The following is a 23,177-nucleotide window of genomic DNA, read 5'->3' as shown; positions in this document are numbered from 1 at the left end:
TGGCTTTCACCTGTCAGAATGCTCATGGAGTCCTCCAGCCAGTGGCTTTCCTCTCCACCAGCAGAGGCAACTAGGCATTATCCAGACCATCCCACCACCAACCATCAACATGTGGTAGTGGTTAGGACTCTGCTCTTAGTTTATCTAATGATAGGGATTGTTTAGAACAATTTTCATTGCTTTCTTTAGCTACTTCATATTTCTTCCACTCTCCTTTATTAAACTTAGTTATGGATTTTCTTTATTGTTTTATTTATTGCATTTATCTCCTGCCTTTGGAGCTCAAGGTGGCATACATTTTCCTCTATCCATTTTATCCCCACAACAATTCTGTGAGGTAGGTTAGACTGAGTGATGGTGACTGGGCCAGGCTCCAGCGATTTTCATGCTAAGTGTAGATTTGAACCAAGATCCCCTTAGTCTTAGTCTGACATTCACATTTGTGATGTCTAGAACATTATAAGCACTTGGGTGCAGAACCTCATAGACCCATTGTTGTGTGCACTTTTTCCTAATGTACGATTTCCCTCTTAATGCACACTTCTTTGTATACTAGTTTTGGTCTTAGAAAAATTTGGAAATACACACATTCAAAAGCATAGCTGCATGTTGGTTCACACATTTATTCTGGAAATGTATAAAATGCAAAGTGAATGAGTTTTTCCCCTTTCCCTAGGGTTACTAACAAGCCAATAACCATTCAAGATATGCCTACATCAATAGATGAAATGAGACCTTGCACACATCTGCATGTTTCTTGATTAGAGGCCATCCAAAGATAATACAAGTGTTCTGGTTTCACCAAGAAGAATTTGGCTCTGGGCCCTATGAGATGGCTCCTCACGGATTTCTGTTAACTTTGCTTGTCCAATGCCCTTTCCTTTTCACTATTATTGTCTCTCTTACAAACAGCCTCCATGAGCATAGAGACACCTGGCCTAGAATGTCATCCCATGTAGTTACAATGTGTCGTCTTCTTTCAGAATGCTGGAAGGGGCAGGGGTCCTCCTCAAGTCTCCAGTGTTCAACCTGACACCCCACCCCATCCAGAAACAGGGAGAAATGTTCTCCCCAGAAAATGAGGCTGAAGAGAAAGTAAAGATCAACTGATCTCTCTCTGCATCAAAAAACTCCACACGACCCTCTTCATAATCCAGAGACACCCGGATCATCCTCAGCTCATGTCTCAGGTTCAAAGGCGTTGGCTCAGGGAAAGTAAAAGCTGATAGTTGACAAGAGGTGAACGGGTGGCTGGTCTTCCCCACGGCCCAGATGCCCTCATTAGAATTAGGGCTGATCCTTCCTGTCCTTATGCCAGATTCTCGTGTGATCCCCACTGCCCACATTATCCACCCTCTTTCCTCTACCTCTACTTCTAAGTCAACTTGGACCTCCCACCAGTGGCTTCCTGAACTGAATCTCTCACAGCCCAGAACACAGGGCATAGCATCGAATCTCTCAGGGTTCTCAGGCAGGATCTGAGGTACAACTTCCCATCTCACACTCTTCTGATTCTCAGACACAACGAGCCGGAGATTCGCAGTTTCTGGATCCAGAGTCACATTCACTGTGGGACAAAAACAGAAAGAAAGAGGAGTCTGAATGGTCTCAAGGGAAGGAGCCACCTCAGCTGCTGGAGAATGGCTCACACTCTCAAAACTTGACAAAGCTTCAAGGCCCCAGCTGACAAAGCGTCAAGGCGAATTAAGCAGCAGAGTGAGTTTGGCAGCAGGGCGAGGAGGCCAGAGCCCCCCACTCTGCTCATCTGTTCCCTGACCTCAACTAAACCGCAGTTTCCAACCCATTAACTTAATAAACCTTAAACAAAACTATGCAGGTAAGAAGCCAGCAGGGGTGTGGGGGCTTTCCAGTGTTTTGCACTGACGGCAGCATGTACAACTATCTGCCTGTTGGACAGAAGTTGTGGGTGTGCTCTCGGTGCAATGAGCTCCTGGCTCTCTGAGAACGACTTCACTTCCTTGAGGCCAAGGTGGCTGACCTGGAAAAGCTGAGAGAGTCAGAGAGGTGTGTGGACGAGGCCCTCAGGGACATTATAGCTGTGTCCCACACTGAGGATGATAGCTCTCCTGCTATCATGGAGAACGATGGTCTCTGGGAAGGAGAGCATCCAGCCGAGGAAGAGGGAAACGATCCCTTAGAAGGGACCCATTCCTTGGGGGATGATCAGCTATCCTCTCGTGCCGAGGATTTATCTCTGGGGGGTGGAGGGATCCTTGTAGTGGGCGATTCGATCATTAGGAACATAGACAGTGGGGTGTGTGACGGGCGTGCAGACCGCAAGGTGATTTGCCTGCCTGGTGCGAAGGTTGTGGATATCGCCCGTCGTTTAGATAGTTTGGTAGACAGTGCTGGGGAGGAGTCAGTGGTCGTGGTGCACGTTGGCACTAATGACATGGGGAAATGCAGCCATGAGGTCCTGGAAGCAAAATTTAGGTTGCTAGGTAGGATGCTGAAAGCCAGGACCTCCAAGGTGGCTTTCTCTGAAATGCTACCGGTTCCACGTGCAGGACCAGCCAGACAGGCCCAGCTTTGCAGTCTCAATGCGTGGATGAGACGATGGTGTCAGGTGGAAGGGTTTGGATTTGTTAGGCACTGGGGAACATTTTGGGACAAGCCGGGCCTGTACAAAAGGGACGGGCTCCACTTGAACCAGAATGGAACCAGACTGCTGGCACTTAAAATTAAAAAGGTAGCAGAGCAGCTTTTAAACTGACTGAGGGGGGAAACCCGACAGGAGCTGAGAAAGGTCCGGTTCGGAATAAACCTCCCCCCTGGGATAAAAACCAAAGAAATGATGAAATTTTAAAAGGGGTAGGCCTAGAAGTAGGCATTGTGAGAGCAGGGGCACAGGATATAAATTCAGAAGAGCAAAATTACCACAGGCCTAACCACAAGTGCCAAAGACACTTGAAGAGAGACACTGCTTACAAGTGCCTGTACGCTAATGCTAGGAGCCTCCGAACCAAGATGGGAGAACTGGAGAGCTTGGTCTTAGAGAAGAGCATTGATATAGTGAGCATAACCGAGACCTGGTGGAATGGAGAAAACCAGTGGGATATGGCTATCCCTGGATATAAACTATATCGGAAGGACAGGGAAGAACATATTGGTGGCGGTGTCACTCTATACATGAAAGAAGGCATTGAATCCAGCAAGCTTGAAACCCCCAAAGAGGCAGACTCCTCCACAGAATCGTTGTGGGTGGTGATACCATGCCCCAGGAGTGATTTAATACTGGGAACGATCTATCGTCCCCCTGATCAAAATGCTCAGGGAGACCTTGAGATCATATATGAAATTGAGGAAGCATCCAAACTAGGAAATGTGGTAGTAATGGGTGACTTCAACTACCCGGACATAGACTGGCCGCACATGTGTTCCAGTCACAACAAAGAAGCAAAATTTCTAAATATTCTAAATGACTATGCCCTAGACCAGTTGGTCATGGAACAGACCAGAGGGATGGCAACCCTGGACTTAATCCTCAGTGGGGACCGGGACCTGGTGCGAGATGTAAGTGTTGTCGAACCGATTGGGAGCAGTGACCATAGTGCTATTAAATTAAACATACATGTAAATGGCCAATTGCCAAGAAAATCCAACAAGGTCACATTTGACTTCAAAAGATGAAATTTCACAAAAATGAGGGGATTGGTAAAAAGAAAGCTGAAAAACAAAGTCCAGAGGGTCACATCACTCGAAAATGCTTGGAATTTGTTTAAAAACACTATATTAGAAGCTCAACTGGAGTGCATACCGCAGATCAGAAAAGGTACTGCCAGGGCCAAGAAGATGCCAGCATGGTTAACGAGTAAAGTCAAGGAAGCTCTTAGAGGCAAAAAGTCTTCCTTCAGAAAATGGAAGTCTTGTCCGAATGAAGAAAATAAAAAGGAACACAAACTCTGGCAAAAGAAATGCAGGAAGACAATAAGGGATGCTAAAAAAGAATTTGAGGAGCACATTGCTAAGAACATAAAAACCAACAACAAAACATTCTATAAATACATTCAAAGCAGGAGACCATCCAGGGAGGCGATTGGACCCTTGGATGATAAGGGAGTCAAAGGTGTCCTAAAGAACGATAAGGAGATTGCAGAGAAGCTAAATGAATTCTTTGCATCTGTCTTCACAGTGGAAGATATAGGGCAGATCCCTGAACCTGAACTAACATTTGCAGGAAGGGATTCTGAGGAACTGAGACAAATAGTGGTAACGAGAGAGGAAGTTCTAGGCTTAATGGACAATATAAAAACTGACAAATCACCGGGCCCGGATGGCATCCACTCGAGAGTTCTCAAAGAACTCAAATGTGAAATTGCTGATCTGCTAACGAAAATATGTAACTTGTCCCTCGGGTCCTCCTCCGTGCCTGAGGACTGGAAAGTGGCAAATGTAACGTCAATCTTCAAAAAGGGATCCAGGGGGGATCTCGGAAATTAGAGGCCAGTTAGCTTAACTTCTGTCCCTGGAAAACTGGTAGAAAGTATTATCAAAGCTAGATTAACTAAGCACATAGAAGAACAAGCCTTGCTGAAGCAGAGCCAGCATGGCTTCTGCAAGGGAAAGTCCTGTCTCAGTAACCTATTAGAATTCTTTGAGAGTGTCAACAAGCATATAGAGAGAGGTGATCCAGTGGACATAGTGTACTTAGACTTTCAAAAAAGCTTTTGACAAGGTACCTCACCAAAGACTTCTGAGGAAGCTTAGCAGTCATGGAATAAGGGGAGAGGTCCTCTTGTAAATAAGGAATTGGTTAAGAAGCAGAAAGCAGAGAGTAGGAATAAATGGACAGTTCTCCCAGTGGAGGGCTGTAGAAAGTGGAGTCCCTCAAGGATCGGTATTGGGACCTGTACTTTTCAACTTGTTCATTAATGACCTAGAATTAGGAGTGAGCAGTGAAGTGGCCAAGTTTGCTGACGACACTGAATTGTTCAGGGTTGTTAAAACAAAAAGGGATTGCGAAGAGCTCCAAAAAGACCTCTCTAAACTGAGTGAATGGGCGGAAAAATGGCAAATGCAATTCAATATAAACAAGTGTAAAATTATGCATATTGGAGCAAAAAATCTGAATTTCACATATACGCTCATGGGGTCTGAACTGGCGGTGACCGACCAGGAGAGAGACCTCGGGGTTGTGGTGGACAGCACGATGAAAATGTCGACCCAGTGTGCGGCAGCTGTGAAAAAGGCAAATTCCATGCTAGCGATAATTAGGAAAGGTATTGAAAATAAAACAGCCGATATCATAATGCCGTTGTATAAATCTATGGTGCGGCCGCATTTGGAATACTGTGTACAGTTCTGGTCGCCTCATCTCAAAAAGGATATTATAGAGTTGGAAAAGGTTCAGAAGAGGGCAACCAGAATGATCAAGGGGATGGAGCGACTCCCTTACGAGGAAAGGTTGCAGCATTTGGGGCTTTTTAGTTTAGAGAAAAGGCGGGTCAGGGGAGACATGATAGAAGTGTATAAAATTATGCATAGCATTGAGAAAGTGGATAGTGAAAAGTTCTTCTCCCTCTCTCATAATACTAGAACTCGGGGACATTCAAAGAAGCTGAATGTTGGAAGATTCAGGACAGACAAAAGGAAGTACTTCTTTACTCAGCGCATAAACTATGGAATTTGCTCCCACAAGATGCAGTAATGGCCACCAGCTTGGATGGCTTTAAAAGAAGATTAGACAAATTCATGGAGGACAGGGCTATCAATGGCTACTAGCCATGATGGCTGTGCTCTGCCACCCTAGTCAGAGGCAGCATGCTTCTGAAAACCAGTTGCCGGAAGCCTCAGGAGGGGAGAGTGTTCTTGCACTTGGGTCCTGCTTGCGGGCTTCCCCCAGGCACCTGGTTGGCCACTGTGAGAACAGGATGCTGGACTAGATGGGCCACTGGCCTGATCCAGCAGGGTCTTCTTATGTTCTTATCATATGGCTGCGGACACATCAGCTGCTTCAAAACAGCCAGACCGATTATTCTGGCTTTGGTTTAAAACGAGTTTAACATGCCTTTGGCCATGGCTGGACATCTCCTTTCCCTGTTGTTGATCTCAGACCTTTTAGGACTGCCCACAGTAAAGCACTGAGCCAATCATCGTCTGGGCCCAACTTACAGCAAAGTGTTTTCATTGGACATGTCATGGAGAGGCAACAAATTGATCTACCAACCAGTTATGATTTCTGTGTGAAGCTGATTTCACAGAAAAAAAGGGTGGAGGTTGATTAGCGTTGTGTGCTAATCAGCATCAGAAAACAGAGGTAGTCAGCACAACTGCATGGGTAGTCTCTACCCTGAATCTGGTCAGGAGGCTCAGCAGAGAGCAAGAAAAGTCACTCCCTCAAGTAGAGGCAAGGGCAGGTTGACAGCACTGGCAGATGAAGCCACTTTGTTGTTGTTGTTCTGTGCCTTCAAGTCGATTACGACATATGGCGACTCTATGAATAGTGACATCCAAACGCTCCAATTATTATGATATTTCAAAATTCCCACAATTCTAATAAAGCAAATGCTATACTTAGGGCCTCTCTAGACTGGCATTTTCTTCTGGGTGTATTCTGCAGTATGCTCTTGATGCAATAGAGTGCCCAAGTGGCAGATTTATTCTGCCGCATTAGTTGTTCCACAATGCTTCCCCAGTGCCACCACATTAACGCTGTCCAGAGGGGCTATCATGGCACAAAAATAAACCAGAACTTTTGTGGTTTAAAAAGTGACTGTGTTTCTACAGGAAGTTATAGGATATGCATTGAATGGAAATGAAGCAGGGCGAACACTCCAAAACCTGAAAGCGGGATCACCTACGACTACTTTGATAGCATGAGGAGTCCAATAAAAAGAGTCTCTGGAGAAGCCCTTCAGTTGAGGACTGGGGAGCTAGGAAGCTGCCTCATACTGAGTCAGACCCCTGGATCATCTATTTCAGCATTGTCTGCACTGACTGGCAGCAGCTTTCCAGCATTTCAGACGGGACATTCCCAACTTTACCACTGAGCTATGGCCCTTCTTCAAAAGACAGACAGGAAATCTGATCACAGATTCTACAATGTCCACCTGGGTAAGAATGGAAGATAGAAAGTGGCCTATATCAAGGCAGATCATTGATATAGCTCAGTATTGCCAACTCTGACTGGCAGCGGCTCTCCAGGATTTCAGATGGAGGGCAATTCCAGGCCTACCTGGAGATGCCATGGTTTGAACCTGGGACCTTTAGCATGCTCTGGCACTAAGCTATTGCCCTTCCCCCATTGGAACGGAGGTCTGCATAGTCACTACCCCGTTCATCCCGTCCACTGTCTTCACCTTTGTGACTTCAGATGTATTTTGAGTGGGAGGTGGCGGAATGGATTTACCAACTTTTCCAGATGAAATTTTCCTTTTGCATGCAAAGCACGTGCTCTGCCTAGCACAACTGCATTACATACACGAATGATGGGTTGGTGTTAAGCCTGCGTTTCTCAGCAAAGGTTCCCCATCTCTTCTAGTTCTTTGAAGATACCTACCTTTGTTCAGCGCTAGGTTCAGAGACCCTGTCATGGGGAAGAAAGAATTATATATTTAAAGCCAGGTATTTGTACATACCGTTCGGGGGCATTACATATAAAACAAAGATCAACCTCATTTATACATGTTATGGGCAGCATTTGTATGAAAACTCTGTTGAAGTTTCTTTTTAAAAAGTCTGCTGTCAGTGTTGGGAATAAAGGACAATAATTTGGAGTAAAGGAGTTCAAAGCAGGAAGAGAAGACAATTTCTTACTGGGATGGTTCTTTCCAAGTCCTGTCAGGCCTGAGAGGACAAAGGAGTGTGTGAAGGCTATGCGTGTACATTAATACATAGTTAAGATTGCAAGGAAGAGCCAGTGTGGTGTAATGGTTAAGGTGTTGGACTACGACCTGGGAGACCAGGGTTCAAATCCCCACACAGCCATGAAGCTCACTGGGTGACCTTGGGCCAGTCACTGCCTCTCAGCCTTGGAGGAAGGCAATGGAAAACCACCTCTGAATACCGCTTACCATGAAAACCCTATTCATAGGGTCGCCATAAGTCAGAATCGACTTGAAGGCAGTCTGTAAAAAAAATACAAGATTGCAAGGAAACAGACTCCATTGTTGTTCACCCAGTCACTGGGAGAAACAGGCAGGGTACGCACTACACCTTTATAGCACATTCAAAGCACATTCTCCCTCCCCCAATAATCCTGGGAATTATAGTTTGCTCCTCACAGAGCTACAATTCCCAGCACCTTCGATGAACTACAGTTCCCAGGATTCTTTGGGAGAAAAAAATGTGCTTTAAAGCCCTGTTCTTCAACCTTGGGTCTGCAGATGTTGGACTACAACTCTTATCAACCCCAGCCAGCTTAGCCAATGGCCAAGGATGATGGGAGTTGTAGTCCGATAACATGCAGGGACCTAAGGTTGACGAACAGGGCTTGAAAGGTATGGTGTGTAATACGCAGCCGCACAGACTAACATAGAATTTTTCTGGAAGGGATGGTGGTAGTCCCTCCTCTAGCCCAGAAAGGAAGGGATATGATGGAAGTGTTAACTAGGTTTTATAGGATCATATGAATATATGACTAGCCCTGCTGGATCAGGCCAAAGTGGGCCTATCTAGTCCAGCACCCTGTTTTCACAGCGGCCAACTAGATGCCTATGGGAAGCTTGCAAGAGGACCTGCGTGCAATAGCCCCCTCTGCTTTATGATTTCCAGCAACTGAAATATTGGTGGCAGTGCATAGTCACCATGACTAGTAGCCACTGATAGACAATTAATGGTGAATAAGGCTAGCTCCCTAGACACGGTCTTTATCCATGCACAATGTGTGGAAGGGTGTAGAGGATTCCTCTTCCTGAGCTGTTGTCAATACCTTCACATTTTCGCAGAGCCTTCTGTAGAGCAGAACTTTTCTGACTGTGACTTCTGAGTTTCTCTTCCAGCTCCGGGGGAAGTTCCACCAGTTTCCTCTCTTGTCCTTTTTTCATATACCTATAAAAAGTGAGTTAAATTTGAAGAATGGTAAAAAAAAAATTCCTCTACGTGCAGCCTTGTAGCCTGAAATGGCGGGTTCAGCGCTTACTCAAGACAGAGTAGATTCATACCTAAGTGTTCCAGCCTGCCATTTCAAAGAGCATGTGTATTTTTGTGGTTGTTCACAATCAAATTATATTCTACTCAATTTTACTCTTCTGGAAAAGGGGATCTTTTCCAGAGGGATCTTTTCCAGGGGATCTGCCCCACACCTCATCTAGACTATCTCCCCATTTAGAAAAGCTTGGCACTTGTGAAGAATGGTTTTGACCTTCTGTTACATGCCCTTCCCATCAGCGGATATAGCTGAATTCCTTAGGGTCCAATCCTATGGTCCCTAGAGCAGTGGTTCCCAATTCCCCCCCCCCCGCGGAACCCTTGAAATTAGCTCAGGGTCTTGGTGGACCATTTAATGATTTTTCTGCCTTTGTAACGCCACTGTGCTAGATGCTGTATGGCTTTTAATGGTGTTTTTATTGCTTCATTTCTATTGTATTTTATTGTCTTACAGTTTGAACTCCACAGAATTCTAATTGAAATACAATAAAATACTGTTGCGCGCCTCCCCAATCTCAGGGGTCCCTGCGCTCATCCAGGGTTTGGTTTCCTTTGGGAAGAAGGTCAGCGGAGACTGTGATGTCTTTATGAAATATGGTTTGTTTATTTACACACATTCCAACCTGAGCTTAGGATGGAGGGGTTCAAGGCATCAGCAGTCCAATATCCAGCTTTTCCATCACTGTTACAGGAGGCATTCTAAAGCCATCGTGCAGAGAGATAGCCTCTCTGCCTGCCTCCAGTTCCCAGCCTTTCTCTAGACACAACTCTACACATACTCAAAGCACAAACCTCTCCTAGCCACAGGAGGGTGGGGGGTGGAAGTCTCTCCTGAAGAGTTTCAATGACAAAAGGGTTTTCGTGGCCCAATCATCAGTTGCTGGGCAACTGATAGACCCATTCTCCTACCTGGCCACTCTATTAGCTTAACAAAAGAGAGACTCATCTGACCAGCAGAGTAAGGTCCTCATTCCAAGGCACAGGATTCCAAATCAGAGGTTGGAAGGGGACCCACAGGGATCATCCATTCCATCCTCAAACTCATAACAATGCAATCGAAGAAGCCATAAAAACAAAAATCAATACGCATCTTTAATTTGATGGATGTGTCATCTCCTGTCTTCAACCAAAAATCTACAGACGGATTGCGGACCATGGACTGCTGGTGGTCTGTGTACTATAGTTTGGGAACCCCTGCCCTAGAGGGATACACTGATGTTGGGAAGGGAGATTTGATGTCAGATCCCTCTCTTTCTGCAGCCATGGAAACTTCTCCCAGACAGCCTGTTTACTGAGCATTCATTCTGATGTGTTTGCACAGAAGTTACATGACTTCATCTGACTATGCCATTATCCCACACTTTCCAGTGCATTTTCCTGTCACTTTTCTCACCCCTAAAGTCTGAGGGGTTTTTGAAAGCAGTTTTGTTGCACAAGGAGCACTGAATCCACCTTAGCTTAACATTCTAAATTTGTTGGTATGCTAGTGAATCATCACAGCAAAATAGTGATAGTCTGGAAGTGGTTCAGAAGCTGGCATCAGTCTCTCCTGGTCATTTCCCTCTCATTGCTTCCACTTTTTGATTTTTTAAGAAAAAGAGCAGAGGAATGTTAGAGTGCTCCTCCACCCTCACTTCCACCATGCCTGCTTGAGCTTGGCAGGGCTTTGGATACGGCAGTTAAACCGCCCTCGGTTTTTGCCCCACTCCTCATACACATTTTAGAATTATAGGATTGCAGCTTTAGGATGTGTACACACCATATATTTAAGGCACATGAGTTCACCCCGCCCCAAAAATCCTGGGAACTGTAGCCTGTTAAGGGTTCTGGGAATTGTTGCTCTGTGAGGAGTAAGTTCCCAGGATGCTTTGGAGCAATTCATGAGCTTTAAATGTATGGTGTGTACACAACCTTAGTCTCCCAGTAATTCCTTTCCCACTCTTGGAGGGAAAAGGAGATATGAGGAGCTCTTGTGTAGACTCAAAGCAGTAGCAGAGCACGTGCTTTGCCTGTAGACCAGGTTTTGGGAACCATTGGCCCTCCAAATGTTGCTGAAATCCCAGCACCCCTGGCTATTGGCTATGCTTGTTAGGGCTGATGGGAGTTGTATTTCAGTAACATCTGCAAGGCCATAGGTTCTCCACAGCTGCTATCGATGGTCACTGATCCAATCCATGCCATCTCCTGCTAAACAGATTCTATGGTATCAGGGAAAGACAATCACCTGAGATCCAGGAGAACTACAGCCAGATGGACTAAATGCTCACCCACAAGGTCCAATAGCCTGATTCACTACCAGGCAGCTTCCTGTGTTCTTCTATGCTTCACAAGGAAAGGTGCTTTATCTCCAATGATGCAGAACCCATTTGGGCCCAAGCAGCGGGCATTAAAGGTCACCATCCCATTCCCAGAATCTGAAGTCATGAGATCTTAAGGCATAACAATTCCCACCCTATCCAGGAAATACAGTTTTAAGATCTTTCATATTCTTGCCCCCCAGCTCAAGTGTTTGAACTTTTTTAAAAAAAATAAAGGTTGGTTATATCATACAGAATTTGTGGTCCTATTGAGCAGGAACAATTTTTTGAACTAAATTTTAGTATTAAAACTTAGATGAAATGCAAAGGGTTGCAGGAAAGATCTTCACACCTGTTCAAGGTGCTGCTGACATCCTGAAAGAGAGAAGTAGAAATGTCTCAGCCACAGAGATTGACCACCCACAGCCCTTCTCGTTTGGGTGGGGATTTCATTTGTCCCTCTCTCTCCTGGGAGAGCTAACTGTTTATCCCAGGAACGTGTCTTCTTTATTCCAAGGGTCTTAATCAATAGTCAATAAACTTGAAGACTCACCTGCAGGAATTCACTCTCTGGCTGTTGGCACTTCTCCTCCAACTCTGTGATTTGAAAGCAGAGATGGGAAATGGCTGCCAAGAGTCTGGTGATGTTTTCTTCATAGCTCTCCATGATCTCATTCTCCACATCTTCCAACTGGGCTAGCAGAGCACACTTTTTTTCCTTAAGGAACTTGTGCATTTGTTCAAAGGCAGTCTGGATCTTCTGCTTCTCTACTTCAATGTGTGCCTGGAGTAAAAATATACCAACATTGGAAAGGTGCAGAGATGAAACATAAAGGTCAGTCAAGAAAAAAATGGCTTTTGGTCTTTTGAGTTAAAAAAACATGAACAGATTTAATAGAAACCTTGTTCCAGTCCTGTGGGAACACAAAAGAAGGGAATTTTCTATGGGGTTCCTTGCCACACTCTCAGAGAGATGTAAAACTAGACTATTGCAAGCCTCCTGTTGCATACACATTTCATAAACAAAATACAGTATTTATTATTTCACCTTTGATCACAATGCACCCCTCAATCTAATGCATAATAAAATTCAAGGGGGAAAAGTTACATTTAAAAATAATAAAACACAGCCACACCAAAAAGCAGCATTAAAAATGAAAACCAATGGAAATAATTATGACACCTTATAAGCAGCAGTGTGACATCACCAAAGGCACTCCTAAGCAGCCATGTGTGTCTTTAGCTAGTGCAGTGTTCATGCTACAGCTGATCTCCTGCTTGGGGGCGGTCAGACTCCCACACGCCAGCTGATATGGCGCCAACGGGGCAATCAGCTGGGGGGGGCTACACCTGATCTTCTCCTCTTCTGGCGCAATGAGACTCCCCTGCTCGAGCTGATCGCGCCAGAGGAGGGGAAGATCAGTTGTAGCATGCTACAACTGATCTTCTCCTCCGCTTTCCGGCGGTTTTCGCTTTCCGGCGGGGGTCTGGAACCTAACCTGCCATATGAGTGGGGCCCTACTGTAGTGGCAAATTCAGAAGTGCAGGGTCCCTTCATATTAGTCATAGTCATGCCCACTCCCCCAATTTTGAGAGGTTGAGGATAAGATCTTTGTTAATGCCTTCTCTCTCAAAAACAGATATCCCTAGGAGCCAATCAGCATGAAAGAAGAGAGTGTTCTCAGTGGCTGCTGACTCACCTCCTTTCACTCTGATTGACTCCAATCAGCAGGAAAGGACAAGGAAACATGTTAGAAGATTCTTCTCAGGAGCCAACACACTTCTCTTTCATGCTGATTGGCTCATAAACCAGGCTGTGATCTGAAGGCACATGAGCCAGCACCCTGCTGAAGCTAAGCAAGGTCAGGTCTGGTCAGTGCCTGGATGGGAGACCACCTGAAACCATATGTAAGCTGCCTTGGGTTTCATGAAAAGCAAGGCAGGGTACAAATGTAATAAATAAACTGCTGGAGACATAGGGACCCTGCTGGGACCATGTTCCAAAGTAAGGCATCTAAGACCCCCTGAGGCCTTGGATGACTACACTCCTGTCCCCCTTACATGAGCCTTAACAATTCATACTTACCAGAAGTGTCTGCCTTCTCTGCTGTTCCTTCAGTTTTTGATGCACAAGATTTTCTCTCTTTTCCTCCAGAGACTTCAGCTGAACTTTGATCTTTTCCTGTACAAAAAAAAAGGCTTTTGCTCTGTCAGGAAGAGATCAGTCAGCCCAACTGATACCCAGAAGTGATCTCTTTAGAAAACCACATCTGACCCAGGACTGTTCCTACCATTAGGCAGAACGAGGCAGCTGACTTGTGTCATGAAAGGCTACCAAATTGTTAGTTAGGTTAATTTGTTATTATTGTAATTTCATTGCTAGTGAGGAGGAGAGGCCCTAATGGGATTTTCTGCTTCAGGTGCCAAAATAACTTAACCAGCATTGGCTGCTATACACCTTGCTGAGTAGGTGAGTGGAGCACTAATTGTTGTTTTGCCTTAGATGGCAAAATCTCTTGAGCTGGCCCTTGTCTGACCCAACAGCTGAATGTTGGAAGACTCAGGACAGACAAAAGAAAGTACTTCTTCATGCAGCACACAGTTAAACTATGGAATTTGCTCCCACAAGAGGCAGTCATGGCCATCAACTTGGATGGATTAGGCAAATTCATGGAGAATAAGATTATTAATTAATGGCTACTAGCCATGATGGCCGTGCTCTGCCACCATAGTCAGAGGCAGTATGCTTCTGAAAACCAATTGCTGGAAACTGCAGGAGGGGAGAGTGCTCTTGCACTCAGGTCCTGCTTGTGGGCATCTGGTTGGCTACTGTGAGAACAGGATGCTGGACTAGATGGGCCACTGGCCTGATCCAGCAGGCTCTTCTTATGTTCTTAATAGAGACAGATCACCAAATTGTTGAGAGATTTTCCCATTTCACACAGGAGAAATTAAACAGCAAGTTGTGGGAATTCTTCTAATGAATCTGTAAATATATGACAATTATCTGGACCATAAAATGATTCAAGAGCTAACCTCAATTCCCTTCTTTGTTGTGTTGCATCAAATCTGGGCAAATCCATAATAAATTGGTAGGGGGGAGGTATCTAGGCTGGAATTTTGATGTCAGTAACCTCATATGGATGCTGCAAAAAGCTTGCGTGCATGAGGAGCATTGACCCTACAACAAACACCCTGTCTGGAAGCACCTGTGCTCCCAGTGCTTGAGAGAGAGAGTCGACAGTTTTCAGAAACATATTTAGAAACATGCACCCCAATCTCTAAGTGGTGACAGACTTCAGAGGCATCATTCAGCACAAATCTCAGTTTTGGTTTCCTTGGAATGAAGGACTATGCTGTTCTTGTGATATGGTTTGTATGCAATTAACTTTTACTCAGAGTAGACCCATTGGAATTAATGGCCATGAGCAACTTAGGGCTCATCCAGACGACTGCAAAATGTGTGACACGCGTGCTATGTGTGGTTATTATTTTTCGGTCGTCCAAATGACGTCGCGCGCTGTTACGCATTTTCACGGGTTAAATCCGCTCCTTGCAATACTGGCAAAAATGCGATTTGCTGTTTGAAATCAGGAATCTCGTGTGTCCCAAAAAAGCGGTTTTTTCCATTGGGAAACAGTGAACAAAAAGGCAAAGTGAGGACTATTAGATGGCAAACCAAATATGGAAACCGTGGATTATCCTGCTCCGTTTAGATAAGCCCTTAGGTTTGTTAATTTTAATCAGTCTACTCTGAGTAAGTTAGTTGAATAGAACCCCATACATTTAAATCACATGCAAAGCACATCCCCCCATCCCGAAATGGGAGCTGTCATTTGTTGTCTGTTCCCAGGATGACTGTGAGCATAAGATGAAAGGGCTCACAGCATTAACATTCAAACAGGTCTTGCTCCCCCATTAACTCTCTGCCCAGTAAAGCCACAGCTTCAGATTCAGCAAAGAGAGCAAGTCAAGCCTCTTTATCTCCCGAACTCCCAGCTTCAGGCAAGCCAAAACTACCCAAGACGGGCCCCTGGCCTCTGATTCTTCTACATGCAGAATGACATCACTTCCTGCCAGGTGAGGGGAGGCTGTCCCCCTCCTTCTGGAAGCATTCATACTAGCTAGTGGTTTCTGTGGCAAGCCACACACCTGTTCTTGGCCAACTCTTTTTAGTTATGCAAAAAGATGCTTAACAGACTTGGCTAGGGCCATAAACGTTTAACAGCTCTGACCACTTCCGCAACTCCTTCTACTGCAGAATCCCACCTGCCAGATACAAAACCCGCAGGCTTGGAGGGGACCCAAAGATGACAACGATACCAACCTACAAATCCTGTATCAATATTTAAAAACGAGGACGTTGATAGAACAGAAACTCTTATCGGAGTAACTGAATACCTACACAAAACCCTTCAAAAGGGAAGCACATGTTGTTTTCCAAACCCTTCCACCCCAGCAGTTTCCCCACCTTGTATTTTTCAGCGGCTTCCTCCGCAGGAACCACATCATGATTCTTGTGCTCCTTGGACCTGTCGCACACCACACAGATGGGGGCTTCATCGTCCTTGCAGAAGAGCTTCAGGGGCTCCTGGTGCTTCTCGCACGTTTCCCTCTGGCCTTCTGCTCTTTGTCTCTCCTTCAGTTTCTTAACAAGGCCTACAAGGTTTGCCAGCTGCCAGTTCGGGCTGTGGTTCTTTGGCTGAACTGTTCCCCTACAATGAGGGCAGGAAGCCTTCGTACCAGACTCTCCCCAGTACCTGGTGAGGCAGGCATGGCAGAAATTGTGCCCACACTCTACGAGAATCACTGGATCGTTGAAGTGTTCCAGGCAGATGGCACAAGTCGTTTCATCACAGAACTCCTGGACGAGACTCCCGGAGGCCATGGCTGTCAACTCTCTCAGCCTTGGTTTCGTTTCTTATTTCAGTGGCGGGGTGTTCCCTTTCCTGGGGCTGCTTCTAGACAATCCAGGAGGTGTCACTATTTAGCTGAACTGAACAGCACAACACCATGAATGAACAGTAGCATAAATTCCATTGTCAGCAACTCCCTCCCAATCATAAAACACATTACTGCCCACTTGAGGTCCTTTTTAAAATGAGAAGTGGATACAGGCACGTTTTGTTAACACATTCCGGCCATAAACTCCTTGGAAAGCTAAAAGAATGAAAAATATCCAAAAGAGCATGTAGAAAGGGTAATGTAACGCACCCTTTCTGAAGTGAAGTAGCCCACGGTCGCTCCCAGTTGACCTGCTTATTGATAGTATGGAGTGATTTCTGAATTGAGCTGGAAAATGGCGCCTGAGCAGAAGTGTTTGCTCACAGCTCCATAAACGTCCACATTTTATTTCACTTGTTGATAGGAAGATTCAGACAGCATGTATGTATGTTTTTTTACTTCTTTTTAAACTTAACTTTTAATTTTAATTTTTAAAAAACTTTTACTCCAGTTATTTTAACTTGGTCTGAGCTCAACATTATTCATATCTGGTATACTGCAGCCTTCTTGTATTCTTATATTTATTATTTATACTCACCTCTGTGCTGCAGGAACAAGCTCTGCTAGCTTTGCTAGCTTAATAAGAGAAAACCAGGAAGGGTTGTTTTTTTTTTTTTTTGGTAAATACAATGATTTGAGCAGCGGAAGAAAAGAAACAAGAGAGAAGGTATCCTTCCAGCTGCAAGTAACCTGACGTTGCAAGCGACAGTGAGCAGTGTAAATTGGGGCAGATGCATTTATACTGCTGATAACAGTTTAAACAGCTCAAACTTCCATTCTGGGAAGGCAGTGTTAGAAATTGCATTAAAAGATATGGTGCTTGCCAGAAAAGGCTACAGGACTTAGGGGATCATCCCCCTTGAAGGGTATGCCCCTTTAAACAAACCTGAAACACAAATCACTCAATTTTTTACGAACAGAGAAGATATAAGTGAGATTGAACGTATGCCCTCGCATCCCCCAAATTCCATTTTAGATTGGAATCGAGACTGTAAAGGAAATCTCAAGATCATAGTGAGACCTTATCCTGCGCAAACCTAGCAGCAGAGCTGGCATTTGCTGAGCACAAGACACCCATAGGGTTAACACCATCATCTGCAAAGTACAATCAGTCAAATGACTGATTAAGTGACCTAATGCTTAAGCAAATTGAGGAGCTGGCCATTAATGAGGAAAAAATAAATCAAAATGAACCCTCAGCTCAAAGTAAGTCACCACCACATGGTGATTGTTACCAGTTGAGGGCTGGATTAATTTGCTGATGAAAGAGTTTGAACATATTAATTCATTTTATCTGTGAGCAACAATCTTTTAACAATACTGGTGGAAACACATAAAAGAATGCAGAGTGGAGGGGAAGGTTTGAAAAAGGACTTGTGCGATATGTGTGCTGAGTGGAAAAGTGTGCAGGAGAATGTCTAAAATGAAAAGGCCCAGCAATTCAAAGAAGGGGGTTAATAACTTTAAAAAGGGCAAAAATATTAAAAATATAAACCCAACACACTATAACAAAAGCATTGTTACATGCAACCCAGTCTCCCCAGTGTTAAGAGATCTGAGGGGTACCAGTGCATACCTCGGGCTTTATTTGTGATCTGTGGTTTTATGGTGGGTGAGCATAAGATGGAAGACTCATTGCATTAACACTCCAACAGATCTTGCTCCCCCAGTAGGTTCCCCTCCCTTAAAAAAACCCATATCTTTGAATTCAGCACAGAGAGCAAGTCAAGCCTCTGTGTCTGTTCCCAGAACAGTCCAAGACAAGACTGAACCCTGGTCTAATCCTAACCTAAGCTTAACCTGGAATTTAACCTTAACCCGGACACAGACCCTAACACTGACTCTAACCCCAGCCCAGAATTTAACCCTAACAGGAACCTAACTCAGACCAGAACGCAGACCCTACCGCTGACCTGGACCCTAATCCAAAGCCTATCCCTAACCCAGAACCCTGGCCAGAACCCTAATACTAACCTGGTCCCTGACCTCAACCTATCCTTGACCCAGAACCTAAACCTTAACCCTGGCTCTAACCCTAACAAGAACCCCAACTCTAAACCTAATCTGACCCTAACCCAGTCACTAACTCTAACCTGGAACGCAACCCTAACCCAGACTCAAACCATAACCATAACCCAGAACTTAACCATAGCCCAAAACCTAAATTTAACCTGGAACCTAACCATAACCTGGAACCTAACCATAACTCAAAATATAACCCTAACCGTGACCTGGAACTCTAGCTCTAAATCTAACATAAACTAACCCTAACCTGCTGCAACCTAACCAGAATCCTAACCCTAAAGTCAACCCTAATCTAACTTTAACCTGGAACCTAATCCTAACCCAGAACCTAACCCTGATCTGAACCTGAAATCAAACCCAGTACTCAGCTATAACCCAGACCTTAATTCTAACCCAGACCCTAACTCTAGCCAGAACCCTAATCCTAATTCTAACCCAGACCCTAACCTTAACCTGGGCTCTATCCCTAACCCAGAACCTAACCTTAACTTGGAACCTAACCTGGAATCTAACCCTAACTGGAACCCTAACCCTGAACCGAATCCTAACCCAGAACCCAACCGTAACCAGAGCCCTAACCTTTGCTCTCCAGCCCCTGCAACTCCCCCATTAATTGCTCAGTGCTTCCCCTTCCTACCACATGCAACCATTAGCCTCTTTTCATTTCTATTCTGCAGCCCTGCTTTGCACCTGTTTTCACCTTTATCCCCATGCCTCTTCCCCCTCCTTTTGTGCAGGCTGCATAATCTCCTGCATCTTACTCCTTCCAGACATTGTAACTATTAAGCTCTCTTTTCATCTCCCATCCAATAATGAAGCCACCATCCCCTCCTGTTCTGCAGTCCATTTCATGTGCCTGCTTTCATCTTCACCCGCATTCCCGTGCCTCCTACTCCCTTTTGCAACCCACATCTGCACCCCCATTTTCACCTTCACCTCCTTTCCCCTCCCTTCCTCCCTTTTCTCAACCCCCCCCTGCTTGCACACAGAGCTACCCCATTTTCATTCCTCCTCCCCTCTCTGCTTTGTGGACACACACCTGTGATGGTATGTTACTGTATTTTTAAGACGAATTGCCTCTTAAGAGCAAGCCTGTCAGTTAGCTTGTCCTGTTGGAAAAGGTTAAGCTTTGTTGTTGGATGTTGTACACATGTGGGTGTGTTGCTTGTTAATAAAATACATGTTCTAAATTACTACATTGAATCTGAGACTTCATGTTGAAGACAACACATGGTGCCAGGAGTGAAATCCATTTTGTGAAGGCACTATGGAACATTTGAGGGCTCTGCATCCTTTAACTCTCTCACATGAGGCAGCTGAGGAATGGGAAAAGTTTAAGTACAGTGAGAAAGGAGGGACGCTAAAAGGGAAAAAGTGGCTGTTTTAAACAACAGCATATGTTTGAATGAAGCAGGGGTTGACAGCCAGAGAGGAAATGGAGGTTTTAAATGATTGCAGAGTTTTTGGTAAAGCAGGGATTGGGAGACACTGAGAGAGAAATGGCCATTTTAAACAGTGACAGGTTTGAAGGAAGCAGGGATTGGGAGACACCAAGAGAAAAATTGTGGTTTTAAAGAACGGCAGAGGTTTGAGTATAGCGAGAAGGAAGTTGGAAACGGCTCTGTTGTGTTAGCTTCTATGTTGTACCCATCTCTGCAATTTCTCCTTGTTAAAACTTTTAAAAACCAACAACCTCTCAATGTTCCTCCTTTGCCATTCTATTCAGACCTCCCATTGCAGTGAAGGCTGGTGGCTCCATGTCAGTGGGGCAGTGGAACCCACTCCGGGTTTTCCCAGGAGCTGTCCAAAGTGCTGAAACATATTATTAAACCTCAGCACCTTGGACAGGTCCAGGAAAAACCTGAAGTAGATTCCACTGCCCCACTGACATAGAGCCACCAGTCGTCACTGTCTCAAATCATCACTGTCCCCCCACCTTCTCACTCCAGTCCCACGCTCGCTGCTCCCCTGCCTGACCCTGACTTCATGCAAATTAAGCATTGTGATGAGACACTACAAATCTTCCAATGGCAGCTGCACAGTTGCTGGAACCAACCCTGAGGTTTATGGAGAAAGGGCAAGATATACATTACAAAACAGGGTTGTATCCAGCAAAGTTGTCCCATTTGTGCAAGGACTTTCACTTGTCCAATGGAGCTTCCCCTCCCTCTCCTCCCCCCTCATGCACCCCCAAAATCTGCTCTGGGGGTTACCTCAACTCTCTGGAGCAGATTTGGAGGGGATATGGGGGTGCACATGGAGAGGAGAGGGAGGGGAAATCCCATTGTGCAAGCAGAAGTCCTTGTGTGCCCAGGACTTCATTTGATGCTATATGTATATATACGCACACACCTCTTTTATTTATATAAAGTATGTATTACATATGATTCTGTTCTTATTACATCATTTATTCCATTGTAATATTGCTTTCATCGTTTTTATTGTAAGCCACCTTGTAAGGGCTTGCCCTAAAAAATGGGGTTAGAAAACAAACACACAGACAGTGTCATGCCATAGCTGCCTGATCCAATGTTGAGTTGGACACAGAAGCCACCTTCCTACAGTGCAAAAAGGCAACTGAGAAGAACTCCAGGCCCGCTGGTGAACTCTATTGAAACAGGCATGCTGCTGAAGTGTTGGGCAGCTTCTTGAGATGGCTCCTTTTGGCTTAGGTAAACCACAAAATGTAGAGTATAGTGTTGACTTTTAGGGCCACAAATAGAATTGATGAGGCATTGACCATCCTAGGGGATAGCGTTTTATTTATTTATTAAATTCCTATCCCGCTCTTTCTTCCAAAGGAGTCCAAGGTGGCAAAACAACCACGTAGCAAAACAACACAATTAAAAATGAAAACAAAATATTTCAAACATTTTTAAAACAGTCACACACCCTTACAGCTATGAATTTCAAGTTCGTCAGGAACAGTATCGTTCAGCCATCAAATGCCTGGGTAAACAGAAATGTTTTCAACATCCTCCTAAATGCTAATAATGAGGGACACGTACCCTGCCAGGAAGGGCAATCTACAAATGGGGAACCACCACTGAGAAGATCCTGTCAGGGATCAGCAACAATTGGTAGCACTGAGGCAGAGCAGATGTTTTTCTATTGCTCAAAAAAAAAAGTAGTCGTAGTTTAGTGGTAGAGCATCTGCTTGACATGCAGATGGTTCCAGGTTTAATTCCCAGCATCTCCAGGTAAGGCTGGGAGAGACCCTGGAGACCTGCTGCCAGTCAGTGTGGACAGTACTGAGCTAGATGGACCAATGGTCTCACTTGGTATAAGGCAGGTTCCTATGCATGCATGAGGAGTACTGATCCTGCAACAAATACCTGTTTGGAGACACTCATAGATTCAACGGTTAATATTTTGTTATAAAACAGGATTCTGAAATGCATATAAGTGGTTTTAAAATATGTTTCATTCCTCATCATATCCAATCTGTGCTGCCTGGATTCTAAAAAAGCACAAAACAGCTATTTCCCACATTGTTTCTCCCAGCCATGTTTGGAAGATGCATGTAGAAAAACAACCAAAAATGCTCCTCTAAGATTTGCATCTTTAATGTTCCAGTGGTCAGATGAATGCCTTTGTCCCGCAAATGTCCCCAAAGCTATTTCACTGATGGTGCAATCCTCTGCATGTTGACTCAGAGGTGAGTCCCACTGTGTACAATGAGGATCATTCCCAGAAAAATGTGCATAGGATTGCAGCCTAAGCAACCTCCAGACTGTTGGTATTTTCTTGGAGGGACTGAAGCACCTACTGGGAAATGTAGGTTTGCACAATTAAAGTGGATTAAAGTGCTCTGTTGCCTGAGTGCAACAAATCCATGTTAAATTGACTTTTTGCAGTTAGGAAAGCAACGGGGAAATACACTGAAAAGTGTGGAATAAATGAATGATTAACGGAAAGTTGCGTAAACACCCTGCATGCAAATCCAGATGTATTCTCATTGTTGTATAACTTCCGCTCAACCAAATCGGATAAAATGCTCAGTAAAGATCAGAAACAATCTAACCTTCCCGTCAGTTTTGTGCAAGCGAATCAGGACGAATGCTCAATAAAAAAGTCTGGAGGAGCTATAAATCAGTGCTTACAACTTGCGTGCTTACAGTATATACTAGAAAGATGAGAATCCACAGTGATGCTCTGCCTCTTCCTTTGAATACAAAATACTGAAGGTCAGCAGTTCAGCGTGACTCCCCTCCACACCTGGAAGTAGGGCTGGACCTTCTCCCCGGAGAAGGAGGCCAAATGGAAAGTGAAGATCAAGATATCCGTGTCAGCATCAAAAAATTCCACACAACCCGCTTCATAATCTAAAGCCACCCGGATCTTCTTGGGCTCCGTCCCCAAGCTTAAAAAGGTTGGCTTAGGGGACGTCAAAGCAACGAGATGGCCCAGTGGGGATGAGTCACTGAATGGCCTCCCCAGCGCCCAGATGCCCTCACTAGGATCAGGCCTAAAGGGTCCTTTCCTCTTGACAGACTCGGTGGCGACCCCCATGGCCCACATTGCCCCTTCTTCCTGCTCCACCTCCACTTCCCACAAATGTCGCCCAGAGGCGAACTTCTCACAGCCCAACACACAGAGCATCCTGTCAAATCTCTCGGGGCTGTCAGGCAAGTCCCGCATTCCGCTGCCTGGCCTCACAGTCCTCAGATCCTCAGAGAGCGTGAGGCGGGGATGGGCCGTGTCTGGATCCAGGGTCACATTCACTGCAGGGCAGAGAGAGAA

General features: G+C 45.0%; 2 protein-coding genes across 4 annotated transcripts in view; both read right to left on the bottom strand.

The window, feature by feature from the left end:
- Positions 1-607: 607 nt before the first annotated feature.
- Positions 608-17,136, bottom strand: LOC133380996 (zinc finger protein RFP-like). Of its 3 annotated transcripts, none has more exons than XM_061619318.1 (8): positions 16,948-17,136; positions 15,877-16,401; positions 13,492-13,587; positions 11,959-12,189; positions 11,758-11,780; positions 8,891-9,009; positions 7,520-7,546; positions 608-1,567 (listed from the first exon to the last, which is right to left on the bottom strand). In XM_061619318.1, exons 2-8 carry the CDS (start codon positions 16,291-16,293, stop codon positions 960-962), a joined length of 1,521 nt encoding a protein of 506 aa, XP_061475302.1. In that variant the 5' UTR covers positions 16,294-16,401; positions 16,948-17,136; the 3' UTR covers positions 608-959. The 3 variants fall into 3 exon arrangements, with proteins under 3 accessions (XP_061475302.1, XP_061475305.1, XP_061475304.1); XM_061619321.1 differs by having other exon boundaries at positions 15,877-16,366; XM_061619320.1 differs by lacking the exon at positions 16,948-17,136 and having other exon boundaries at positions 15,877-16,808.
- Positions 17,137-21,218: 4,082 nt separating this feature from the next.
- The window catches only part of LOC133380997 (zinc finger protein RFP-like), a 33,650-nt gene continuing 31,691 nt past the window's right edge, over positions 21,219-23,177 (bottom strand). The window contains exon 9 of the mRNA XM_061619322.1: positions 21,219-23,158. Within this exon, the coding sequence (XP_061475306.1) occupies positions 22,623-23,158 (536 nt within the window). The 3' untranslated portion in view covers positions 21,219-22,622. The remainder of the gene's footprint in view (positions 23,159-23,177) is intronic.

Source organism: Rhineura floridana, chromosome 3 (assembly GCF_030035675.1).
Source record: "Rhineura floridana isolate rRhiFlo1 chromosome 3, rRhiFlo1.hap2, whole genome shotgun sequence".
Taxonomy (NCBI): Eukaryota; Metazoa; Chordata; class Lepidosauria; order Squamata; family Rhineuridae; genus Rhineura; species Rhineura floridana.
The sequence above is the reverse complement of the archived record's forward strand: the minus strand, read 5'-3'. Positions and strand labels throughout refer to the sequence as shown.

What these genes read in the sequence shown, in the direction of transcription:
- LOC133380996 (XM_061619318.1), bottom strand. Translation starts at nt 16,293, where the DNA reads ATGGCCTCCGGGAGTCTCGTCCAGGAGTTCTGTGATGAAACGACTTGT. An exon ending in AGAGAAGGCAGACACTTCTG is followed by an intron (nt 12,190 to 13,491) that starts GTAAGTATGAAT and finishes TTTTTACTCCAG; the next exon opens with GCACACATTGAAGTAGAGAA. An exon ending in GAACCTAGCGCTGAACAAAG is followed by an intron (nt 1,568 to 7,519) that starts GTAGGTATCTTC and finishes TTTGTCCCACAG; the next exon opens with TGAATGTGACTCTGGATCCA.